Here is a 19188-nt window from a genome sequence, read left to right on the forward strand (position 1 = left end):
TGGAGTTACGTATTTACCTTTGTTATGATATTGTAAAAATACTTGTTAATGTGTACGTCTTATTTTCTTTTTTCTTCTTTATCTCTACTAATTACATAAAAGAAACCACAAGTAAACTACATAGGAATAACGTACGTATTATCCATCACTTTTTTTTTTTAATTGGAAAGCTGAGAGCATAAGTGAAAGAAAAAATTTTGCTCACATTTTTTTTACCATATATATCATTTAAAAATTGGCAATTTCACCCAGTACAAACGCGTAAGAAATTGACTGTCGATAGTGAGAAAAGTTAAAAATAGCAAGGACCGTTTGAATCCCGAGAGAATTTAAATTCTTCCATCAAATCTGTGTTAATGAGTTAATTATTAAAAAAAAATATTGTGAGAATATACTAGTAAAGATCAGGAATTTCAAAAGGGGGAGACGTTAAAATTTAGGAGATTAGTGTTTATGGAAACCTATTGCAATTTTGAAAATGTTTACCTTCCTCCTCTTACTAGAATCGAGGTGGAGTGTATTGTTTAATTAATTGCTTTTTCCCACAGAGGAGCTGTAATGTTAGATTGCGATGTTTCAGATGCCTTAGTATATTTTGGAGATATAAAAGAATGCGTTACAAAAATTTAATATTTTATTTGCGAGAAACTATTAAGTGTATTAATGTTGAATTTTGATACTAAACTTTTGACAATTATATGTGTAAACTGCTTAGGATTAGAAAAAGGATGCTATTCATTAGTAACTTTTCACTAGTTGGCATTTTGTGGGCCAGTTTTTATTTTGATATATAAAGTTATGCGACATGAAATTTTTTGATTTTATTTACTAACATTACTTTTCTATTATTGTTATTATGAGAATATATGATAACTATAGCAGAAGAACTTATTGATTTTTAGAATGGCCGCTTCTTTACCACACCCAAAGATTGTTAAGAAACATACCAAGAAATTCAAGCGTCATCACTCTGACAGATATGATAGAGTTTCTGAAAACTGGAGAAAGCAAAAAGGTATTGATTCCGTTGTTAGAAGAAGATTCAGAGGTAACATTAGTGAGCCAACTATTGGTTACGGTTCTAACAAAAAGACCAAGTACTTGTCTCCATCTGGTCACAAAGTTGTTTCTGTTTCCAACATCAAAGATTTGGAATTGTTAACCATGCACACCAGAACTTTTGCTGCTGAAATTGCTCACAACGTTTCTTCCAAGAACAGAGTTGTTATTTTGGCCAAGGCCAAGGCTTTAGGTGTTAAAGTCACTAATCCAAAGGGTCGTTTGGCTTTGGAGGCTTAAATAGATTTAATAAATAAATATATATATTAAGAAAATGTATTTTTTTCTTTATTAATTATTTTATATGTTAACATTTTTTACTTTACTATTTTTTTTTTTTCTTTTTTTTTTTTTTTTTTTTTAAACTGTATTTACGACTGAGTATATGTTATGGTCATTTTTTTTTTTTTATTGGAGTTCAAATCTTTGTAGTATAGACGTGAAGAGAATAATATCTTTTAATAAACAAGCCAAATAATGGGAGAGTAAATGAATGAAAAGATAAGTGAATAAGTAAAATAAAAAGATAGACTATTTCAATTATTACATATAGTGACAGAGAAATATGAGATATAAAAACACTTCTTATGCTCTACTTAGATAATATTTTTTTTAAAGATTTGATAACACACAGAAAGGTAATAATTGTTAATCACCACTAATAAATATAATAATAGGAACTATTTTATCTATTATATAGATATATATATATATTTTTTTTTTCTCTTTCACCCCTCCCCCCTTATTCAGCTTATCTTTCTATCTAACGGAAAACCCAGGCAATAAGAATAACAACTAACAATAAAAAGAAAGCCACACTAAATAAGAGTTCGTTATCAGTTTTGGATGAGTTGGTTGTAGTAGTATTAACTTTTTCCGCCATCTTATTGGTAGTATCCTCAGAATTATTATTTTCTTTAGGATAACCATCATTACTATTTGTGTTAGCAACATTAGATGTATCGTCATCAGTAGTGACAGAGGTGGCTTCAGTAGCAGGGGCAGTGGGAGTAACACTGGTGGTGTTATTAGTTGGGTTAGTAGAAGTAATAGGTGAAATTTCATTATCATTTAAAGCTTGTTTTTCGTGTTCAACTTCAGCATCCTTAACCGCATCAATAGTGACAGGCTCATTATTAGTCTGAGATGGAACAGCTTCAATAGTTTCTGGTTTAGCTTCGGTAACAGGGGCAGCAGTGGTCTCAGTTAAATACTTGACTTTGATCTTCTTTGAATAGCTGTGTGATTTAAATTCAGCTTCTAATTGAGACCATGTGTCAGCAACGCTGCTTTCACCCAAGTCGTATGGGCAGGGCAACGTTATAACTAAGAATTTATCACGACATTTGTAATCAGATTCTGGTTCTTCAGTTAAGCCTAAAAGTATGACCTGGACTTGGATTTGTTCACCAGGGGCGACAGTTGCTGCATTTGGTCTTACACAATAAAATTTAGGAGCAGTGGTTTTCACTTTAAATGCAATTCTTTCTTCAGATTTGTTGGTAATGGTAATATATTCGATTGATTGTTGGGTAAATGGTGCTGTTAATAATGACAATAAAATACGTTTTTTTCCTTTAAAAAATGGTAATTTTTTTAACGGAAAAATAGTTATGATATGTTAGTAAAAAAGAAAAAGAAAAAAAAAAAAACCTCCTCGAATTTTAATGACTAGTATTATTATTGATATAAAATTATCATGGCATGGTTGTAGTTTCTATTTTTTTTTTTTCTGGTTAATTCCATGAAACGATAATACATTCGGCATTGATATTGGTTTGCAATTGACCATTGTTATGCTAAAAATTAAAAATTAGAAAAAAAAAAAAAAAAAAAAAATTGGACAACACAGCACAAAAATTACGCCAGCGCACTCACCGAAAAAAACTTTAAAAAAATATAAACAGCTAGAGAAAAAAAAAAGTGAACACAAATTTTCATCTTTGATTTTAATGCTACTTTTAGTTTTTTTTTTCTTTTCAAGTCATGGCATATAGCAATTAGACTCTTTTATATTTGTGCTAATACTGTGTGCTCTTCTGAAACAATAAACCCTACAATTGAATAGTAAATAGAGACTAAACGCATTAAAAGTATAACGTAACTCTTTACTTAATTACTATCGTTTATTTGCATAAATGTTTATCCGTAAGTTTTGATGATGATAATCGATTTGCCACTTTGCTTTGACTATTAAAAAGATAGTAATAATATTCGTATCTTTTTTTTTTCACCTTGAGATTTAATGATATTTTTTCCTTTTCCATGAAAGGTATAAAATACATTTTCAAAAAAACTAAGCCCTCTGCTGTTGCTCCCCTCTTTTTTTTTTTTTTTTTATTTTCTATTTTTGACTTTTGCGGATTGTCAAAAGAATTGCACTCTAAGCTCTTAGGGTGAGATTGGGGATAATGATAATGATAATAATACGGACGAGTAGAATAAAATAAAAAATGAAATAAACATACGTTTGTATTCCAAAACACTTGGTTCAATTTCAACAGGTGCGGACATTTTATTATATTTGAAAAGATTGGTAAGTTTGTTGCACCTTCTTAAAAGATTATATTTTTTTTTTTTTTTTGGATAGTTGGATGATATTTGAATTACTAAAAGAAAGAGGATTTTATATTAAAAAGGGAAAGGATTTAAGTTAAAAGGAAAGAGGATTTAAGTTAATAAGAAAAAGATTAAAAGAAAACAGAAAAGTTGTGATTACACAAGAAATTTGGAATAAAATAAAAAAGACGGAGGGGGGGAAAGGAAGTTAAGACGAAGGGAGAGAAAAAGCAAAACAAACAAAAATCTCTCAATTGATTCTTTTTTTTTATTTCATTTTGTTTACAAATCTCATTGTCAAAAATACCTAATAAAATAATAATAATAATAATAATAAAATTTTTTTTTTTTTTTTTTTTTTTTTTTTTTGAGTTTTTCTTTTTTAAATTATAAATCCCTCACAAACACCCGTACAACAAATTATAACATATCTTCATACGAAAGTTCAATCAAATAATACATAAAAGAATTAATAATCTTCTCCTCTCGATACAACCTCTTTCTTATTACTATGCAATAAGATAGTATGCTCAAATTGAGCTGTGTAACTACCAGCAACATCACATAATGGTAGATAATCTTGAACATACCCATTTCTAACTAAATTATTCAATGCATACAAATATTTGTCCTGATCTAATCTATCCAAATATCTACGACAAAACGGTAATGTACCAAAATTATCCTTAATCACTCTTAATAAGTTTTGTGCACTCAACAAATTCGGTGTACTGCCATTGGCCTCATCACTAAGCGCATAGTGCGAGCATTCTCCCTTTGGTACAACATATCCTCTACCGGTTGTACCAAATGTTTCAATAGCAAAATGTTCCCCCTCTTCCATTTTAGTTTCATCTCCATTTTTAACAATAGGAACAGATTTCCCTCCATGGATCTTGTAAGGGCTGATATTATGTCCACACAAATTCCTGCAACATTTTATAGGATAAGTTTCACCATCAAGTTCCACTTCATAAGACTCCATAACCTCTTGGATGGCTTCGCCAATATCAGTCAATCTAACATCAATACCAGCAGTCTCAATCCCTGTATTAGTTGCCTCTTTAACAGCTTGTAACAAATTGTCATACTTTTCATCAAATGCAACTGTCCAGGCACAGTCAATGATATTCCCATTCACATGAACACCAAAGTCAACCTTCAAAACATCTTCATAATTTAAAACTGTTTTATCTCCAGCATTGGGCGTGAAATGTGCAGCACAACTGTTTAATGAAACTCCAGTGGGGAATCCAATACCTTGTAGTTTATAATCGGTTTTTTGTGGATCTGTAGAATTGGTAAATTTCCTAGTAGCATCCTCAACAATGTTTACAATTTCAGTTAATGTCAATCCAGGCTTAATCTTATTCATTAAATTCTTACGCACACGACGATGTATTTCTGCACCTTTACGCATATCGTTCCATTCTTGTTCTCTTTGTGCATCTCTTTCTAATGAACGTGTTTCTTCAGCTGTAGTTCTTTTTAAATTTGTATTTTTGTACTCCATCCATTCACCTTGTGGATATATTTCGTCTGGATAAAATAGTTCTATATCTTTAATATTATTTTTCTTTTTCTTCTTTTTCTTCTTTTTCTTTTCGTTTGTTGTCAAGTCCCCTTGAGTAGCATTGTCTTTAGCTGTAGTATGATTATCATTGTCATTAATAGGTAAAAGTGATTCTTTTGTAACTGGTGTGTCTTTATTTTCAACAACAACAACAGATGTGGCATTCATTTTATTATCAATGATGAGAGGGGGTGGGGTTATTATATTTTTATTTTTATTTTCATTTGTTTAATTCAAAAGAAAATGGTTATTAGTATGTAGATTTAAGTGCGAATAATTTTTTCCCCTTGAAAAGAAAAGAAAAGAAAAGAAAAGAAAAAAGAAAAAAGCAAGAAAAGAAAGAAATTATTACGTGTAATATAAATTTAGTTTTTTTTTTCCTTTTTTTCCTTTTTTTCTTTTCTTTTCTTTTCTTTTCTTTTTTTTTAAAAAAATAAAATACCGAATGGACATTCAAAGGACTCTCGGACTAATAGCAATGTTTCCTTTTCTTTTCCTTTTGAAAAAGTGAGCTAATTTTATTACTTGAAAATTATCAACTCTTTTCATCCGCTTTTACTTAACTTTTACTTGGATGTATAATTAATGAGGAAAGAAGGGGAAAGAATAATAACCAATTATACTCAAGCCCTATACCTATCAAAATAAAATGTTGGCAAGACACAGTTTGAAACTCTTCATTTTACCAAGAAGAGCATTTAGTTCCACTATATTAGCTTTAAATAATGATCCATCCACCCTTTTAAACCCATCAAATATTATTAATAACAATAATAACAAGTTAACTTCAGATTTTATTACCAACTTAGCTGATAAGAGTTTAAAATATAGTAATGCTAACAACAATGAATTGAAACAATCCATTAAATCTATAGACCTAGACTCTAATCCCAGAGAAGATGCTTTAACTTCTAAAATGTTTGGTATTAAAGCCGGTAGAACAGTTAGTGTTATAAAGGGGAATACCAGTGATTCTTTTAGAGTTTTACAAAGTATTGTAAGAGAAAATAATATTGCTCATGACAAAAGAAAACAAAGGTTTTATTTAAAACCTGGTAAGCTTAGAGAAGCCAAGAAATCCCAAAAACATAGAAAAGAATTCATGAAGGGTTTCAAGAGATTAATTGAAATTGTTAAAGATGCAAAAAGAAAGGGGTATTGAAGAAGTAGCAATATAAAAAAAAAAAAATAATAAAAAAGAGGAGGAGAGAGCTTTATGTACATATAAGAGAATTGTACTTCACTTAATGTTTTCAAAGATCTCTCTATTTATTTTGTAAATAGTGGAAAAAATATTTATATATATGCATTGTGTTTTTATTTAAATGCTAAGATATTAAAAGTTTTCTTTACACTTAAATAATCTAATTTAATCAGACAGTTAATATATAAAAAAGTATTATCCTTTTGATTTTATAACTGTTCATATTATATAAGATAGACTTTCATACTTGATTAACTTAACATTGTTTCTGAATTACGGAGAAAATATTTAATTTTTTTTCTTCCTTTTTTTTTTTTATCTTTTATCTTTTTTGTTTTTTTATTTTTATTTGCTATCCTTTAATAAAAATAAAATAAAATAAAATAAAATAAAAAACAAAAAAGAAAAAAGATAAAATCTAGGGTAACTAGATTGTCGTCCCAATAAATATAAAATAAACCCTCCATACATTTAATAATGCCTACTGCAACTGCAAAATCTGGCGCTATTACTTTACTACATACAGCTTGTGGTGCAGGCATACTAGCCATGCCATTTGCATTCAAAACCAATGGTTTAATATTGGGCACAGTTTCAATCATTTTTAGTTGTATGTGTGCCACATTTGGCTTAATGTGCCAAGCAAAAGCTTCCAAGTATTCCCCACATCCAAACGCCATATCATTTTTTCAATTGGCCCAATTGACCTATCCATCCTTGGGTGTCGTATTTGATATAGCAATTGCCATAAAGTGTTTTGGTGTATCTGTTTCATATTTAATTGTAGTTGGCGATTTGTTACCTCAGATCGTAAATGATATTTTCCAAATTGATTCTTTATCAGACTCATTGTTATTAAATAGGAAACTCCATATTACTTTAGTTATGTTTTTTATTGTTGGTCCATTATGTTTTATTAAAAAGTTGGATTCTTTAAAACATGCATCCACTATTGCTATAAGTAGTGTAGCATATCTAGCATTATTAGTAATCTTTCATTTCATTTGGCCCAGTCAAGAGATTAAAGATTTAAGGGGCACCGTCGATTGGTTAAAACCTAAGCCCGATACAGTCGATGGTTCCTTTCTATCAAGTTTTACCATATTTGTTTTCGCCTACACATGTCATCACAATACGTTTTCTGTCATCAGTGATCTAAATAATAAAACTGTGCCAAATATACAAAAAATGATTCTCATAGCAATGTGTTCGGCCCTACTAATATATACTATTATAGGGACTATGGGGTATGCCACATTTGGTAATAACATCAGGGGCAACATCATCACCATGTACCCATCTTCAATTTCAACTACTATTGGTAGAATAGGCATCTTATTTCTAGTTATGTTTGCTTATCCCCTACAATGCCATCCTTGTAGGGCATCTATTCATAATATACTAACTCATTATAGCTGTAAAACTGATAATACGATAAACGATGAAAATTCACCACTCACAGAAAATGCCGGGGTATCCCAGATTGAAAATGATATTCACTTGGAGGAAAATTCACCATTGGTGCATGTTTCAACGCCTGATTTAGCAGACAAGCAATTTATCCTAATTACTATTACTATCTTGATCTGTTCTTATTTATTGGCTATCACAGTCAGATCACTTGCTACCATGCTATCCGTTGTTGGAGCTACTGGTTCAACCTCAATATCATTTATTTTACCAGGTATTTTTGCCTACAAGCTAATTGGATCGGAATATCAACAAAATCACAACTCGCCAGGGTATTCCGGAGCAATTCCAACCTCTTTAAAAATATTTAAAAAGTTGGCATTATGTTTAAGTATATGGGGTGTTATAGTTATGGTTACTTCGTTGTATTCTACTTTTTTTTTATAATGGAAATGGTAAGTGAAAGAGAGGGTAAAAAAAGTACTTGAGTAAACTAGATATGTCACTAATATGTAAGAAATTATACTGATGGTGATTTATTTATTTATTATCATTATTAATAAAATAAAAAAGTAGTTTAAGTAAATCTTCTTCTTCTTCTTCTTCTTCTTTTTGGCTTATTGACTGGTAAATTTGTACTAAAAAATAAAAATAAAAAGAAAAGAAAAAAAAAAAAAAAAGAAATTGGTTCGTTACGACTTGAGGTTGAATTTCGTTTGTTGTTTCATACTTTAAAATAAAAATCTAGCCCGTTAAAAAATAAAAAAAATAATAAATATAAAATTTATATATACTATAAAAAATCTCGGATAAAATTACTATCTAGATTTATTAATCTTATAATTACTTCTCTCACTCTGGTCTATTCCATCTTTGATTGCCTACTAAACATATTATTATCCAAGAAGAATCTGAAAATCTAAGCATAAAAGTTTATTAACATTATTACTTTATTTCCAAAATTGTCCTTTATAACATATTTACTGTCCCTGGACGTACTGGAAAAAAAAAAAAAAAAAAAAAAATTACCAATTGATTCAAATTAAAAGGAACAAAATAAAAGGACCTTGCAATAAACAGAACCTGTCCCTCTTAAAATGAGATCTGACCCAAGAAAATTTTTTACCACTAGAAATGAAAAAAGAAGAGGTACCAATATTTATGTAAAGCATGATTTTAATATAAGTAGATTATTGGGCGATCCATTTGCCGTTTCCTCTTTAAGTATTGCACTGATTTCATGGATTATAGCATTAGTAGGTTCTATAACATCTGCAGCAGCATCAGAAATATTCCCCAAATTTACTTGGTGGGGGTTAGTTTATCAATTTATAATACTTGTTTTTTTGTTTTTCTTTTATTGCTTCGATGTTGTTGATTATTATAAAAATTTTTTGGCTTCCTCATTAGCAGTAGCTTTTCTTTATAACACAAACAGTACCACAAATTTGATATATTCTGATGGTTCCAAAAAAGCAGCCGCCTCTGCTGGGTGTGTTTTGTTATCTATGATTGACTTGATCTGGATCTTTTATTTTGGTGCTGATAATGGTTCTCCAAGTAACAGATGGATCGATTCTTTTTCTTTAAGTGGCACAAGACCTTCCATCGTGGAACAATCTACACTACAAGCTTCCTCCTACCCTTATAAGGATAATGATATCAATAATAGAGCCCCTTATAATTCTGTTCCCTCAAATGATGATGTAGGATCATACAACAATGGATTCGCTAGATCAGGTACCAATAGTCGACATAATAATAGAAATTATATAAGCCGTCCACAAAGCACAATGAATAACTCTCAAAAACAGATATATCCATCAGGTCATTATGTTTCTTCCACAGCATTAAACGGTTTAGAAACTGTGGATTTACATTCAAAGCAAAATACTAATTCTCAAAATTATACAACAGGATCAAATACTGGTGAAAATACTAATCCTCATAGTCAGAGTGGTCTTAATGCCCATACTATAATAGAAGAAGGAAACGATCACGATTCTAATGTTCAAAATGATAACCCTACTGATAAAAATCAGAAAAATAGAAAGGAAAATGAGATACAAGAACCACTGAATAATACTTTAACAAGATTAAATAAATATAATCCTACATCACCTAATACAAATAACAATAATGGTCCTATTAACACCCGTACAAATAAAGCCAAATCTTATGTTACTGACTCTACTATGAGTGATAGCCTGGGTCTGTACAGTGATATGGGTGATGAATTTGCCCAATTTCCATATAAAGCAAGGGCTTTGTATTCCTATGAAGCAGATGAATCCGATGCCTATGAAATTTCATTTGAACAAGGTGAAATCTTAAAAGTTGGTGATATTGAAGGAAGATGGTGGAAAGCCAAGAGATTGAACGGAAGTACTGGTATTATACCAAGTAATTATGTTGAGTTGATACAAGAATGATTTTATTTTTATCTTCATCCATATTAAAGATGAAAAAAAAATTTAAAAAAAAAAAAAAAAAAAAAAAAAAAAAAAAAAAAAAGCTTTTATAAATTATCTATGTGTAAATAAAAACATTTGTAATCATTTTCTCCTTCTTATATTATATTTGTTTAAAACAACCGGATAATACCCATTTTTTGTAAATAGCCTGTTTCAATAAAATGGTGACCAACCCATATAAATTACAGATAGCCTTGAAGGATCTGTGGCTTGTTGTATTAAACCTTGTACCGTAGCCTCTACGCTTAATCCATTCCCATTTAATTTCTCTTCAACACATTTTAAAGCCCTTACAGCTTCCCCATTTTCCTTGCTCTTATTCTTGTTCGGACCAGTGGCATTGATATTGTTATTATCTTTCGTGGATTGAGAACGGCTCCCGCCCATAGTACTTCCAGCCTCCTTTTCCATTTCATCCACATCCTCATCATCCATGATATTAGTTTGTAACTTTTTTTTTTTCAAGGGTGACATTGTCCAAGAATATAAAGGATCCCACTTCAAAATATTTAATACGCACATTACCTTTTCAGACTCTTTTCTCAATACAGAATATACATATTCGCAGTTCTTCCTAAATACACCCTCTATTCCACTAACACCAAATGCATCGACAATATCTCTCGTTAATCTAAATGGAACCAATTCCGGAATAGGCAATAGTCTTCCCTGGTCAAATGCAACCCCCAAATCAATATGCAAAAATTCACCAGTATCCTTATTGACCAGAATATTATTCAAATGTCTGTCACCCAGTCCAACTATAAATCCAACAATAGAAGTAGTGACCACGCTCTTTATATATCTATACTTGATTTCTAACCACTTTTCCGGGTCCATATAGTTAGCAAAGAAATATTGTCTAAACTTCGGCGTGATCATAGTCTCTATCTTTTCGTAAACTATTAATCTTTCATGTTGCGATTTATTTTGTGCTGCCTTCATTGTTCTTCGTGCTTTGTCAAAGGACATCTTATCGTCCATGTGCAATTTAATCAATATTTCATGTAATGATTTAGAATTCGATACAAATTCAATAATGCCAGCCTGTGGACCTAACGGAATAACTTCATACGTTTTCATCCTTAGATGATGCTTGCTAGTTTCCTTATTTTTATTTAAGATTTGATTAACTTGTTTGAAAACCTGCTCCATAATAGCATCTTGTCTTAAATCATCATTACTGCCTTTTAGTAAAACCTTATGAACAGTACCATCAGACAACGTAAACGTCATAATTTTGGGCATTGATAAGCCAGATTGGGAAATTTCAACTTTGTTTTCGACTTTAACTATATAAGGCCGACGCACAGATCTACCATCGCTTGAGCTCAAAATCGGGAATTGAACAGTTGGTAGTGGAAATTTAAAATTAATTAATTCGTCCAACCAAAAGTGACCTATTTTCATTGAATTTAAATCAATGTTTTTAACAGTACGTGCAAACTTCATATTTGCTAACTCAACACACATTGTCGAAAAATATTTAACGGGCTGAATATATTTCTGTCCAAATTTTCCATCCTCAAAATGTTCTAAATTTTGTAAAATATTATTAGCCGCCATGATTTTGCAATTAATAGAATCATCCAAATGAGTAACATTAGTACCATTATCACTACCGCCATGTCCATTATAAAATTTCAAATTTATTAAAGCATACATTGATTCATATGGCAGTTTAAATATAACCCTTTTCAATGTTTTTTGTAAAGCTACTTGGAAATGTGTAGATTCCAAATCTAGTTTGGCCACCATTTGATTTATCCAAGGTAAAAACTTAAAACTGGGAATAGAACTGATCTCTTCTAAAAGATTTTTATTAATTTCAACATTTTCAGAGTTCCCAAACCAAACACCACAAAATTTGTCCAACACGTCATAATCTTTAGCATTATCATAAATAATGGTTTTCAAAAAAAAATGTAAAGTCTTGGAAATAAAAAGTTGTTTTTCTGATTCTAAAGTTTTAATAATTCTCTTATCTTGTTCCCCTTGTAAAAACAATCTATTGTAATATCTTTTAGCTTCTTTCCGATCAACATCCAGTGCATCAGCACTCTTATAAATACCTGCTAATTCATCTAATTCCTTCATATTTTTTTCATGACTTTTCTTCCTCTGATCCAATTCATTTGATTTTGAACTTTCTTTCGTTTGTTCGTAACAAAACTGTCCCAATGTGTAATAGACCTCTAAAATTTCAGAACTAAGACTTAATTCAGGAGCCTTTAAAACATATTGTTCATAAATTTCACCGGCTGTTTTGTGATTTGTTTCAGAAGCCCAAGAAACCAATAAAGACATAACTTTCCCATTTGAACAATATATCAAATCCATTAATTTCCTTATAGTTTTATCGCTTTTATATCCGTTTGTTTGGCTAAATAAACACCCTTCTAGCATTTGAATTGGAATCTGTGATTCGCCTTGATCCCACAATGTCGATGCTACTCGTATTTGTGCAACTCTTTTCAATATATTATCAATCGATATTAGTCCTGAAGGCAATAAACTAACATCGCCAGAAGCCATTTTATCCAGCATAAACGCAGATTTTAAGCCTTCTTGCGAAATACCTGTTTTTTGAGAAAATTTGTTTAATTTGACCAGTTCAATAAATTCGGTCAATTTTACCAATTCAAAATTCCGATCGTTTTTGCAACTCTCTGATATCTCCCCCAGGAGTTTGGTTCTGGCATTCAAAATTAGTTTATATCGATCAAAATCAATTATGTTCATCATTTGGGTATCTCTATTATTCATATCTTTCATCAGTTGTGTATATTTCTCGAAATGCTTCGAGTCAAACGTAAAATTCTGAAAATCTACCAATTCATAAATTAAATTAAAATACTCCTTTGTTTGTAACATCGAATTTTTTTCTATATTAAATAACAAATCCCCAATAATATCTTTATAATCATGCACACTCTCTTTAATCTTTTTTAAACATTGGAACAATGCAGATAAAGGTTCTTTGGACATTTTTGCATCATTATTCAATTCCCAGGTATTCAAAGTTTTATACCAAGCTGAATCATTACCGAAAATTTCTCTATTTTGGTCAATTATCATCGTACTAATACTACTTAAATCATTTTCACTTGCCGTTTTTAATAATCTGTGCTTGGCCTCTTCTTCATCGTTATTATAGTTTATATCCGTAATGCTATTGGCAAACATGAATTTCTTAATTTTATCCTTGTCCGATGAGTCCATCAACTCTAAAACAGATTTGATAGATGGTTTACTTGGAATACCAAATAATAAATCTCTATCCTTTAAACTGCGGTACATACTCTTAATAGTATCTATATTAATATCACATTTTTTGAAATCCTGAAACATTTCTTCAAATAATATAAATGAAAGTTTATAATTCCCCACTTCCATTGCTGCAAAAAAACATTCTTTCAAGTTTAGTTTAGAATAGATATCCATAAAGGGTTTTATAAAAGTGTAATTACCACATCTGAGTAACAAAAACAAATCCAACATATTGCATATCTTCATTTTGCCATCAATAACACCTGATAAACCAGTACAGCTTTCAAACATACAACCAATGTTAGCACACCTCTGTTTTCTGTCAACATTAATGTAAAATAAAAAAAGATAAGGAATTGACTCTTTTATGAAACTCAAATCATGTTCTGCCAAAACCGTCAAATAAGGAATAAGTTTAATCACAGAACTAACTTCATATGCCAGGGAAAACCATAATTGTTTCAACCATGTAGCGTAGTCAGTGGTTATATTTTTGTATTGGTTAAAAATGAAGGAACTAAGTGGAATAGTAGTCGGCACAACTTTATGTAATTTACAAAACACTGTAGAATCAATCGGGTCTATTAGGTCATAATATTTTTCAAAACAACTTTCAGTTATTTTTAAATAAGGATCTTCCTCGCTATAACGTCCCAATAAAAAGGCAATTATAGAAATGGAGATAAAATGAACTTTTGCAGAAAGGTCTATTTTTGTGGTTTTAGCAAAAATGATATCTAGAATAGGTGTAAAGCTTTCATACTTGGTAACATCCATTAAAATGCTATTAGTTTCAAACGATAGATTTGGAATAACTTTTGAATATTTATAGCTCTGGGTTAAATAATAACTTTTCCATAAAGAAAAATTCATCGAAACATCTTTAACATTAAATTTTAATAGGTTATCGGTGATATTTTCTAATGTTTTAAAGTGTTCATCGAACATAACAGGTGGTTTCAAATGTCTAAATAGCTCAGAAAAAAATTGTATGTCATAGCTAGTAACATATTTCTGATTCAAGAGATCATTGTTTGAATATGGATCATTCAAAAACAGCTCTCCATTTATTATTTGAAGTGCCATCTCCCAAGTTGCTTGAAAACTGGTGTTGGATGTCAAACAAGTATTTAGAGTAACTCTAAGCTTATCATTGATAAGTTTGTTGAAACTTCTTTGGTAATATAATATTGATTCTAATAATGCTGAAATTCTTCCTTCTTTCTCCAAGACACTTATGGGTACAATTTGCAAGATTGCCACAATAATACAGCTAACCTCTTCATGCAAAAAAATGTCTTTCAAATAAGGGACCATCTTAAAAATAATATTTCCTATAAATTCGTTATTTGGTAAATGAGTTTCAAATAAAATCATCAAAATCTTAATTTTTCTTATATCATAGAGGCGATCTTCTGGTTGACTAGAATTTTCTAAATCTGCAAATAACCATAGCATTAATAAATAAATGTCCTTTCTAGTAAAGATAAAAAGCAATGAACTATTTTCTAACAGTTCATATACTTTTATAATAGATATTTCGCCGGGGAAATGGTATCTTAGAGTGACCCCAAATTCAAATAAAACTGCTTTTAAAGATGAATTTGTAAATGATTTCTTTAATATGGTCTTAATTTCAAAAAAATCGCCTAGTGCTACAAATTTGAAAATCTCATACAAATATGCATGTTTATACTTTTCTATATTTCTTTTGTATTTTGTTCCCAACGTGTTTTTAATTGCACTCAATGAATTTTTTTCCAAACCATAATCGTTGTAGGAGAAAGGTAATACCAGAGCAAGAGAATTTTCATACAATTCGTTCTCATTCTTCCCCGAATATTTTAAAATTAAATTTCTGATCAAGGATGACTTTATAGTTTTAGAATAATACAGGGCGTAGAATTCATTTTGATTTGAAATTAAAAATTCTTCTAAAGTTTTAAAACCAAAATCTTTAAAATGCCATTCAATTTCATTAATATTTTCAAAAGCACTAGATTCTAGATACCAAGCTTCAACAAGTTGGTATTTACAGAATTGAAAAATTTCTCTTACATGATCAAAACCATATGCCTTTTTCAAAAACCTATAACCTACTTTAATAAAAATAGGATTAATACCATATCTTGTACCGCTGGTAGCCATGTATAGTACAGAATTAATCAAATTAAATTTAGAAAAAGTAGCAAACTTGCATAATATATAAATTATGAGATTGCTAGAGCACCCAGTACCATCAGTAATATCCAAAGCATTAACCAATTGAGGAAACAAAATGGCTTGGTTGGGTTTGCTTTTGGTTAGCATGTATTCAGAAACGCTCTTAGCAGTTTTACTCATGTAATATAAAGGCAGTTTTTTCCAATTCTGTACCAAAATATTAAAAACTCGTTGTTTCCCACCTTTTACAGCTTTGGATACCGAGGGTTCTTTTAAAATATCAATAAGCAAATTTGTAAATGAAAATAATGCAGCTGAACCACCAAAATCATTGTTAACACATTTTTCGCTTATCCAATCAAATATATCGTTACAATCAGACTGAATGGAGCTACCAAGTTGGTTGATCCATAAATTACTAACGGCCCTTAAATATAAGGATAGACATTCTATCGATATGTTTGAAGTATTTAATTTTGTATTTAACAGGGATGATCCATATAATTGAGTTAATTTACTCAGACTAGCAACATTTGTAACTGCATGTTTATTATTCAATTCCCTTAAAATGATCTTTAAAAACCAAATGTAACATTCATTCGGGAAAAAAGAAATATATTCTGTAACATAATCAATAACGAAAGGATATAGCTCGTGGGTTATGTGAGTGTTGAATATAAAATTTAGAGTATGATCTAAATCACACGACCTGTATTGATACTCCGAAAATGTTTTATATCTCAAAACAGGTTGCTTTCTATTTAATTTCATATCAACACTATCAAACTCTTGATCAATTACGCTTTTTTGTGTCTCCGTATTTGTATAATGAGATAAAATTATATCTGGTAATTTTTTTTTCGAAATTTCCTGTAAAATAATTTCAGGGACCATCTTCAAATTAATTAAGTTTAATTCTCTAATCAACAATATTGCCTGCTGGTAATTTTCAATATGCAAGTTACCTAAATAAATGACCAACATACTTTTCAAGTCAGCTGTATAAGCTGATACGGTTGAATCTCCTACAAAATACGTTAATATTTTCAAAATTTCAGCTAACCATTTAACTGCCGTTTCGAATTCAACATGTTCTAAATTAGCCAATAGATCCAATAACTTTGAAAATAAATCATAGGTTAAATTAATTTCAAAGTGCATTTGCATTGTATCCTTAGCATTCAGAGATATTTTTTTGAATTTGTGTTTATTTTGATATAAAAAATCACGCTCATTGTTGACAAAAACCCATTGATCATAATAGATAGTATTAAAATAGTCATATTGAAGGGTACGCTTTTCATGTAGCTCATCCTTCTTAGATATCCATCTAAAAAAAAAGGCTAAGCCAGTAGAATTATTTTCAACAAAAGTATCAGTAAGCTGAGACCATTTGAATAAAACCCATCTACATATTTTACTGAGCAACGATTCATTATTTGGAGACCTATAGTTTTTCCCCAATTTAAAAATAGTCTGCCAAAATAAAAAGCTTTCTCTATTGAATTGGGCCGGACCGTTGACTACTGATAAGTCAATAATATCATAAATTCTATTCAATAATGTTTTACCTTTAATTAAGTTATGTTGAAACAATTCCAACCGATAAATTAAAGCGCATGTTATTGTAGAAAAGCTTGAAGATTTTACATACGGCAATAAAGCCTTCATTAAATCTTCAAAATGCATAATATCCATTTTATATGCTGGCTGAGAAATTAATGAAATTAATGACAGGCAGCACCATTTATAGAATTCGGCTCTCCCTAATAATGATAATAGAACTCCTAGCAGCCGATCAAAATTAAAGTTTTGCCTTTCTTGTCGGTATTGTGATAAAAAAAAGGCAGTAATCTGTAGGCCCAAAATAACCTTATTAGTTTCGGTAGAACAATCTAGTAAACTGAAAAGAAAGTCATTAAAAGTAGAACATGAGTTTAAAACCTGGTTGTAATTATTGCCAATTTTAGATTTCTTATTACTAAATAAAATATTCGACTCTTTTTCATTTTCATTTTCATTTTCATTTTCCTTTTCCTTTTCCTTTTCCTTTTCCTTTTCTTCTTCGCCACCATTACCACCTTCTCCTATTAATACTGGTCTTTCTGCATCAGAGTCATCATCGCTTATGTCAACATGTGTGTAATAGCAGTATATTAGACTAGTTAAGCTATTAATTTCTAACCAATTTTCTAAATGAATTTCATTCCCCGGTTTTAATTGAAAATCCGGAAGCATTAGCCAAGAAATTATAGGGCCATCGTATTCCTCTAAAAGACAGAATTCCAAATCAAAATCTCGAACACTGGAAACGTTGTTGATTCGGTTTTGTAGATATAACTCCAAAATATCAATTGATTGACAAACACGATGTTGAGTTAGAGGCAACATCAATTCGCCTGCAAATAATCCAAAGTACGATATTTCAACATCGAACAGTCCTTCATTAGCATTGTTAGAGTTGCAAATTCTTTCTAATGTCCAGTTAACTATATCCATGCATTCAAAAAAATTACAATGAATCCTCAATAACGCCTTATTCACTAATTGGATAGGTAACATAGAAGTAATTTTTTCTTTCCTTGTATATTTGGTATATTCGCTCATACAATGTAATATATAATCTGAAGCACTTTGTCTAACAGATATACATTCTTCACTTAACAATTCATTAAAAATTAGCAGCCAGTTAGCATATTCCTTCTCCGAATCATAATTAACTGCTTTATTTTCAATGATACGGCAAACATAAAAAATTAGTTCAGTCCATTGGTGAACCGAATATTTTATGCCAAAAACAGTACTTTTAACTAAACTGTACAACGCTATAACCAAATTGGGCTCAGTGGATTTTAATGTTTTTTGAGATTCTGCATGATTCATTAACTCAGGTAGCATAGCCAAAACATATTTCAAATGTTTTGCTTTGAATCTTTCGCAATTTTTTTCAATAAAAATTCTCAATATGTAAGAAGAAGATTGTAATTTGTTTTCTATATTGTTTAGTGCTCGAAAATTTTCATTGTTCTCTTTGTTTAATTCTTTAAAATATTTAACTCTATCTAGCTCAAGATGACGTATTAACACGTCGAGAAAACTATATAATAATTTTGTAGGTATTGAAATTGTATTATTCTTTAAGCATGATAGTAGATCTTCATAACCTTCGTTCCTTTCTCGTAATCTTGAGGAGTTTAGTTTCTCCAAAATCAATTCCGCATTCCAGGTAGACATTAATTTTTGTTTTTTGGAACTTCTGAACAACAACAACAACAACAACAACAAAAAAGAAAAAAAAAAAAAGCAACTTGTGGGAACTGGGTACAGAAATCTTCGGTTACTAAATTGTAAACTCAAGAGCTATTTTAAGAAATAGTGGCAAGATTCAAGTCATGAAATCTTGTATTCACACTACATCAAAAAAATTGGAATTTAAATTATACACAAGTTCACGGGGACGAATAGAATGTAGAAAG

General features: G+C 30.2%; 7 protein-coding genes across 7 annotated transcripts; 4 read left to right on the top strand and 3 right to left on the bottom strand.

Moving 5' to 3' along the window:
• Positions 1–903: 903 nt before the first annotated feature.
• On the top strand, positions 904–1299 carry RPL32 (60S ribosomal protein eL32; the record flags this gene model as incomplete). Its single annotated transcript, XM_046078750.1, has 1 exon — positions 904–1299. The coding sequence occupies one exon, from the start codon at positions 904–906 to the stop codon at positions 1297–1299; it is 396 nt and encodes a 131-aa protein (XP_045936489.1).
• Positions 1300–1822: 523 nt separating this feature from the next.
• Positions 1823–3573, bottom strand: SCS22 (phospholipid metabolism-regulating protein SCS22; the record flags this gene model as incomplete). The annotated part of the gene is made up of 2 exons (XM_046078749.1): positions 1823–2634; positions 3528–3573. The coding sequence occupies 2 exons, from the start codon at positions 3571–3573 to the stop codon at positions 1823–1825; spliced, it is 858 nt and encodes a 285-aa protein (XP_045936490.1).
• Positions 3574–4087: 514 nt separating this feature from the next.
• On the bottom strand, positions 4088–5359 carry MAP2 (methionine aminopeptidase; the record flags this gene model as incomplete). Its single annotated transcript, XM_046078748.1, has 1 exon — positions 4088–5359. The coding sequence occupies one exon, from the start codon at positions 5357–5359 to the stop codon at positions 4088–4090; it is 1272 nt and encodes a 423-aa protein (XP_045936491.1).
• Positions 5360–5840: 481 nt separating this feature from the next.
• Positions 5841–6353, top strand: MRP21 (mitochondrial 37S ribosomal protein bS21m; the record flags this gene model as incomplete). The annotated part of the gene is made up of 1 exon (XM_046078747.1): positions 5841–6353. The coding sequence occupies one exon, from the start codon at positions 5841–5843 to the stop codon at positions 6351–6353; it is 513 nt and encodes a 170-aa protein (XP_045936492.1).
• A 519-nt stretch (positions 6354–6872) lies between these two features.
• AVT5 (amino acid transporter) lies at positions 6873–8252 on the top strand (the record flags this gene model as incomplete). Its single annotated transcript, XM_046078746.1, has 1 exon — positions 6873–8252. One exon carries the CDS (start codon positions 6873–6875, stop codon positions 8250–8252), a length of 1380 nt encoding a protein of 459 aa, XP_045936493.1.
• Positions 8253–8902: 650 nt separating this feature from the next.
• Positions 8903–10237, top strand: SHO1 (osmosensor SHO1; the record flags this gene model as incomplete). Its single annotated transcript, XM_046078745.1, has 1 exon — positions 8903–10237. One exon carries the CDS (start codon positions 8903–8905, stop codon positions 10235–10237), a length of 1335 nt encoding a protein of 444 aa, XP_045936494.1.
• Positions 10238–10432: 195 nt separating this feature from the next.
• Positions 10433–18946, bottom strand: TEL1 (DNA-binding protein kinase TEL1; the record flags this gene model as incomplete). The annotated part of the gene is made up of 1 exon (XM_046078744.1): positions 10433–18946. One exon carries the CDS (start codon positions 18944–18946, stop codon positions 10433–10435), a length of 8514 nt encoding a protein of 2837 aa, XP_045936495.1.
• Positions 18947–19188: the final 242 nt, after the last annotated feature.

The sequence above is a fragment of the Saccharomycodes ludwigii genome, chromosome I (genome assembly GCF_020623625.1).
Source record: "Saccharomycodes ludwigii strain NBRC 1722 chromosome I, whole genome shotgun sequence".
Classification (NCBI taxonomy): Eukaryota; Fungi; Ascomycota; class Saccharomycetes; order Saccharomycodales; family Saccharomycodaceae; genus Saccharomycodes; species Saccharomycodes ludwigii.